The 6998-nt window shown below is 53.5% G+C and overlaps 1 protein-coding gene across 1 annotated transcript in view; it reads left to right on the forward strand.

The window, feature by feature from the left end:
* LOC123119164 (nucleolar complex protein 2 homolog) overlaps positions 1 to 1543 on the forward strand; it is a 6778-nt gene extending 5235 nt beyond the window's left edge. Inside the window, exons 10-13 of the mRNA XM_044538870.1 lie at positions 325 to 531; positions 797 to 886; positions 979 to 1051; positions 1153 to 1543. Coding sequence (XP_044394805.1) covers positions 325 to 531; positions 797 to 886; positions 979 to 1051; positions 1153 to 1169 — 387 coding nt within the window. The 3' untranslated portion in view covers positions 1170 to 1543. The remainder of the gene's footprint in view (positions 1 to 324; positions 532 to 796; positions 887 to 978; positions 1052 to 1152) is intronic.
* The last annotated feature ends 5455 nt before the right edge of the window (positions 1544 to 6998 follow it).

The raw sequence follows: 6998 nt of genomic DNA on the forward strand, positions 1-6998 counted from the left end.
TATGACTAAATGCTCACTAAAAGAAAACAACCATCCATGCAGTTTCAAGTAATCAACCCCTGATGGTCTGTAAAATGTTTTTGTAAATCCTTCTGGATTGCTCATTTTCTAACTTGTTTAATTACTGCGTAGGTTTATGCTCAGTTATTAATTATGTACTTCAGTTTCATCTTCTTAAATATTATCTTTGTGTGTGTGCCTGTGTGGCTCCTGTTTGGTTTCATCTCTAGCCTGCACCCTGCTTTCTTCGGATAAAAAGTTCGTTCTTGCAGATGTTTCATCTTCCGAAGATAGTTTAAATTAACGCTGTTTTCTGTGTGTTAGGTGCCAAGGAACATGCTGAAATCAAGAGATTTTCAAGAGCAGTGCGTTCTTTCAGCAATCGAGGTTCTATCGGCACATTTTTTCCAGTGGAGCTATCATGTTTCTTTTCCAGAAGTAGCCACCATTCCGCTCATCCTCTTGAAAAGATTGCAAGAGCAGACAACGATTGAGTCCCTCCGCCGTCCTCTTAAACGAATGATAGACCAGGTACTTCAGTCAAAACACGTATTCCGGTTATTTCTAAATCCGTCAGCATCCCTGTAAAGATCAATTCAGCATTGTCACTCTACAACGAGGCTTTTACAGTGTAATTATTGCAAGTTTTGATCATTGGTGAACGTCCGACAGATTCCATATAAGCTTTAAGTTTTTATGTTCTTCCAATTTCGCGGGAAGCAGGATCACGGCACTTCATTCTTTTGCTTACCTTGCAGTGTTCCGTTTGACATCCTTTTGAATGCTGAAACTGCAGGTGAGCGAGAACAGGGATTTTGTGCAAAGGAAGAGGGAGGTGGTCTCTTTCTCACCAAATGATGCATCGTCAGTCGAGAGCTTTCTCCAGGTTGGATTCCCCCCTCGCCATGATATAAATTCCCATATTTCGTAGACCATGTTTATGATCGCAGACCTGACTGGCTCTCCCTTGAAACGCAGGAGGAGGAGATGAATGGAGGCGCTTCCTTCACGCAGTTCTACGCATCAGTGGCAAAGAGTCGTCAATCGAGAGGTACCTTTGTTTGTTTGATGAACAGCGCCGTCATCTTCTTCCGATCTACAAGTTTGATGGCTTCTAATATCTGGAACATTTGGCACGCTGTTTGTTCGCAGGGAGAAAATTGGTGTAGAGGGCGATGCTAGGGTGTGATAGTTGTTGATTGGCTAGAGGAGTATCACGTGGACGACGAACTGAGGAACGACTCGAATGTGCACACAGTGGTATCGATGACCGACGTCGGAGTTTCTGGTTTTTTCTTGCTGTTTGTCGGTGTAGCTCTCGAGTTTGTCGAAACTTCTACCGGTCGAGTAGATTTGGAGTGTGAAACAAAGGAGCTTTGTGGCGCTGGAATTCTGCAGCTGTTTGTTATGAGTATATTGTTCGAGCTCATTTATGTTACCCAAAATTTAACATTGACCATATATTTACCCTTGTCTAATGTAATATTCTTGGGAAATATTAAGTAGCAGACGTTCCCTGTGAAGGAACTGCCAGTGAACTACCTATCAGCCATTGGATTAAAAACACGAATGTCAAAGCAGTCAAAGGTGCCACGTCAGAAAAGCAAACACGTTCGCTGGGAACGTGTGAACTGGCGAACGACTCGTCTACAACAGCGGGTGCCTCCTCCCCATTTCGCGTCCCAAATCTGAACCTCTGGACAGTCTTAACTGAAGTTGTGGTTTCAGAGCCTGACATTGCCCCCTTCTAAAGATTCGACGAGTCCTGGTCGTGGTCTTGAAGAAAGCCGGAAAGGTGTGCTTAATAAAGTTTGCATCTTCCCATTTAGCATCTTCTAAAGGCAAGTTTTCCCACTACTTTGCAACTTTAGAGCCCCTTTGAATCCAAAGGCTGCTATGCTAAGCCGTAAGGAGCCATTTTCAAATATACCATATCTCCCACTTCAAAGACTCTCCACTCTTTTAGTATCTGCATAACGTTCCATTCCGTTCTGGGCTTGCTGGCTGTTAGACTGTGGACTCGGTCTCCTCCCACCTGCCCACGATCGAGGACACGATTGGCTCCACGACTTCTGTATCGTTGCGCTAGGCAACCTATATGTACCCCCTTCTCCTGTACTCGAGTATCAAGCAAAGCATTGTATCGAACTTTCATGGTATCAGAGACCAGTTCCGCTCCTCTCCCTCCATGATCGCCATGACCAACCCTGGAGGGCAAACCACTCTTCCCTCCTCCTCCGGCGGCCCGCCAACTGACACTCTTCCCGGCGGCCCGCCAATGCCTCCTCTCCCCGCCGTCCCGCCTCCACCCCTACTTCCCGGCGGCCAGGCCAACCTTCCCCTCACCCTCGCCCCTCCTCCACTTTCCTTCAGCGAGACGATCACCGACATCACACCCTTCATCCCCATCGTCTTAGATCTCCACAGCCACAATTATTACCATTGGCGCCACTTGTTCGAGATCCACCTTGGGCGCTGTTCTCTTCTCCATTACATCACCGGCGATGCGCCCCCGTCTCCCCACGACCCGCGGTGGCTCAAGGACGATCTCGCCATCATCTAGTGGCTGTACACGCGCATCTCCACCGAGCTCTTCAACTTGGTGGTCACCGACGACGCGTCTGCTCGCGACATTTGGACTGAGCTTCGCCGGTTGTTTCAAGACAACCGCGACGCCCGCGTCTCCGCCCTCAACACCGAGTTTCGCACGATCACCCAGGGCGATCGCCCCGTCGGCGTCTTCTGTCAGCGCATCAAAGCCATTGGCGACGAACTCCGTGAGCTCGGAGAGGTGGTTGCAGACCGCTCCCTTCTTCACGCCCTCATGGGCGGGCTCGACGACCGGTTCGCCCAGCAGGCGACCCTGATTCCGCTCCTGCGGCCATTGCCTACTCTTGCTGAGGCGCGTTCCATGCTCCAGATGGAGGAGCAGAACCAGGCGCGTAAGGCGATCACTCCGCGCCTCTTCCACGCCGCGGCCTGCTCTACTCCACCACCGGCGGCCGCGGCGACGTCCTCGCCGTCTCCTGCCGTTCAGCCACCTCCCGGATGGCGCCCCAGCCCCAACTACAAGGGCAAGAACCCGGTGTACTGTCCCCCAAAGGCAGGCTCGGCTTCTTCTTCATCCTCGGCTGCGCCTGCTTCCACCACGTCGGCGCCGCCTGCCGCGCCGCCAGCTCCGACTTCCTCCGCCTGGCGCCCTGCTCAAGACCCGTGGACCGGCCTGGTGCAGGCGTGGCCCATGCCCTGGTCTGCGCCCTCTCCTTATGGTGCTCCTCCGACCTACAGCGGTGGCTGGGCGCCCGGTCTTCGCCCTCCTACCGGCGCCCGGGTCTCCTCGGCTCGCGTCCTCCACCGCACGCTTATGCCGCGTACGCACCGCTGTACCAAGCAGCGGCGGCGCCGACTGCGCCGCCCATGTACCCCTACGGCTTCCCCACGCCATCGCCCTGGGAGCACGGCACCGCGGGCGCGTCTTCATCAACTCAGCCATCGCCTGCGCCTGCTTCCACCTCGATCGCCCCGGCTTGGGATCAGGTCGCCTTCATCGCCGCCATGAACTCTCTCACCACCCAGGACGCAAGTAACGACTGGATCTTCGACTCTGGAGCTTCTTGCCACATGTCTGCATCTAGTGCTTCTCTTTCTGCTCTTCATCCTTCGATTTTAGTTCCCTCCATCACTCTTGGCAACGGCTCTTCTGTTCCTGTCACCAGCGTCGGTACTTCCTTCCTCTCTCCCTCTCGCTCGCCTCTTCTTCTTCGCGAAGTTCTTGTTGCTTCTGCTCTCATCAAGAACCTCATTTCCGTTCGTCATTTTACTATTGACAACCAAGTTTCAGTTGAATTTGACCCTTATGGATTGTCTGTGAAGGATCTTCGAACCAAGATGGAGCTGGCCCGGTTCGATAGCTTGGGGGATCTGTACACTGTCCACGATGCTGCTACTCCCACTCCCCATGCTATGCTCGCCTCCATCACCTTGTGGCACCGCCGGCTTGGACATCCCAACAGCACGACCACGACTACCCTCCTCAATGAATTTCAGCTTCCTCATGCTCGAGACTCGCATGATGCCTCTCTCTGTCACGCCTGTCAGCTGGGCAAGCTCGTTAGGCTCCCCTTTAGTGCTTCTACAACTAGTAGTTCTTTTCCTTTTGAGCTTTTGCATTGTGACTTATGGACGTCACCTACCCCCAGTGTATCCGGTTTCAAGTATTACCTAGTCGTCCTAGATGATTACTCTCATTTTATCTGGACTTTTCCTCTCCGCGCCAAATCAGATGTTCATAGCGTGTTTGTCAATTTTCAGCACTACGTGTACACTCACTTCTCTCTCCCCATCCGTTTCTTGCAATGTGACAACGGGCGCGAATTCGACAACACTCGCAACCGTGATTTCTTCCTTCACCATGGCATCCTCCTCCGCTTCTCTTGCCCCTACGCCTGGCCTTAGAATGGCAAAGCCGAGCGATCTCTTCGATCCATTAATGACATTCTCCGCACGCTTCTTCTTCAAGCATCTATGCCTGCTCAATATTGGGTCGAAGCTCTTCGGCATGCCACGTTCCTTCTCAATATTCGGCCAACCAAAACATGCCCTCGCTTCTCTCCCTATGACTCTCTTTTCTTATCTCCCCCCAACTATCACGACATTCGAGTCTTCGGCTGTTTATGTTATCCCAACATGTCGGCCACCTCTTCTCACAAACTAGCCCCGCGTTCGCTCTCATGCGTTCTCCTCGGGTTTTCCGACTCCCACAAAGGCTACCGCTGCCTTAATATTCCCTCAGGGCGCGTCATTATTTCTCGCCACGTTATTTTTTACGAAAACACTTTCCCCTTCGCCACCCACCATCCGCCCAACACATCAGCTCCGCTCTCCACCCGCACGTCCTCCTCCACACGCTCAACCGCACACGACGTGCATGGCCTGCATGGCCTGGACCGCACCCCACCGCTACATGCTGCCCACCCACACTCCAGCGAATCCCTTGATTCGGTCGCCCACCAATCCAGTCCGCTGCATGCTGCCGACCCCGCGGATCTCTTGGATCCCGTTCCCACCCACGCACCCACTCCCGGCCCCGTGGATCTCTTGGATCCCGTTCCCACCCACTCCCTCGCTGCCGGACCCGCGAATCTCTTGGATCCCGTACCCACCCACTCACTTGCTGCCGGCCCCGCGGCTCTCTCGGAGACCGCGCCTACCACCCCCCATGCACCTCCACGTCCCGCGCCCTGTATAACTACTCCGCCGCACCAAATCCACAACTCTGCCTCGCCGCTTTCTTTCCCCCCCCCCGACTCGTCGCCTGTCCCTCCTCCGCTGCCTCCTCGCGCCGTTCCCGTTCCCATCCCACATAACGATCACTTCATGCGTACTCGCAGCAAAGCTAGTTTTGGCCGGCCCATCGATCGTCTCAATCTCACTGCCTCTGCTTCTCCTATCTCTCCCATCCCCTCCTCCTACAAAGCTGCTCTTCTGGACCCGAATTGGTTTCAGGCCATGAAGGACGAGTACGACGCTCTTCGCCACAACCAAACCTGGACTCTCATCCCTCGTCCTCCCGGAGCCAACGTCGTCTCGGGTAAATGGGTGTTCCGTCACAAATTCCATTCTGACGGGTCTCTAGCTCGTTATAAAGCTCGCTGGGTCTGTCGCGGGGATTCGCAGCAACCAGGCATCGACTTTGACGAAACCTTCTCCCCGGTGGTAAAGCCCAGCACTATTCGCGTCGTCCTCAGTCTAGCTGTTTCTTCCTCATGGCCAATCCACCAACTCGACGTCAAAAACGCTTTTCTGCATGGTTCTCTCAATGAGACTGTCTACTGTTGCCAGCCTCTCGGTTTTTCTGACTCCTCCTTTCCCGACCACGTTTGCCATCTTCAAAAATCTCTATATGGCCTAAAACAAGCGTCGCGGGCTTGGTTCCAGCGTTTTGCCTCTTTCATCCAACGCATCGGCTTCGTTCCTTCCCGCTCTGACTCCTCTCTCTTCATCTTCCACTCCTCCACGCACACTGCTTATTTGCTCTTATACGTTGACGACATCGTTCTCACAGCTTCTTCCGACTCTTTCCTTTCCCACATCATCTCTTCTCTCCGCGCCGAGTTCCGCATGACCGACCTTGGCTCGCTTCATCACTTCCTGGGCGTCGCCGTCTCCCGATCATCACAGGGCCTCTTCCTCTTGCAACGTCAGTACGCCATCGACTTGCTCTCCAAAGCCGGCATGCTCGAATGCCATCCTACTCGTACACCTGCCGAGACCGGCGCCAAACTGTCCTCTGCTGGCGACCCCCTTCCTGATCCAACTCTCTTCCGTAGTATCACTGGCGCGCTCCAATACATTACTCTCACCCGCCCTGACATCTCCTATGCTGTTCAGCAAGCTTGCTTACACAGGCATGACCCCCGTCTCCCTCATATGAACCACGTCCGGCGCATTCTTCCCTATCTCAAGGGCACTCTTGATTATGGTCTCACCATTGCTCCTTCCTCCCCTCCCTCTCTCACCGCATACTCCGATGCAGACTAGGCCCGGTGTCCGGATACTCGTCGTTCCACGTCGGGATACTGTGTTTACTTGGGTGATAACTTGATTTCATGGTCTTCGAAGCGGCAACTAACTGTTTCCAGGTCGTCCGCGGAGGCTGAGTATCGCTCTGTTGCGCATGCCGTTGCTGAGACAGTTTGGCTTCGCCAACTACTTACTGAGCTTCACCGTCCAGTCCATCAAGCCACAATTGTGTATTGTGATAATGTATCGGCTGTGTATATGTCATGTAATCCTGTCCAGCACCGTAGAACCAAGCATATCGAGATAGACATACACTCTGTAAGAGAGAAGGTAGCCTTAGGTGAGGTCCGTGTTCTCCATGGACCAACCTCGGCACAGTTTGCAGACATCTTCACCAAGGGGCTCCCGTCTGCCACCTTCTTCGACATTCGCTCCAGTCTCAACGTCGTCGATGCCGCCGCTGACACTGCGCGCGC

This window comes from Triticum aestivum, chromosome 5D, assembly GCF_018294505.1.
Source record: "Triticum aestivum cultivar Chinese Spring chromosome 5D, IWGSC CS RefSeq v2.1, whole genome shotgun sequence".
Classification (NCBI taxonomy): domain Eukaryota; kingdom Viridiplantae; phylum Streptophyta; class Magnoliopsida; order Poales; family Poaceae; genus Triticum; species Triticum aestivum.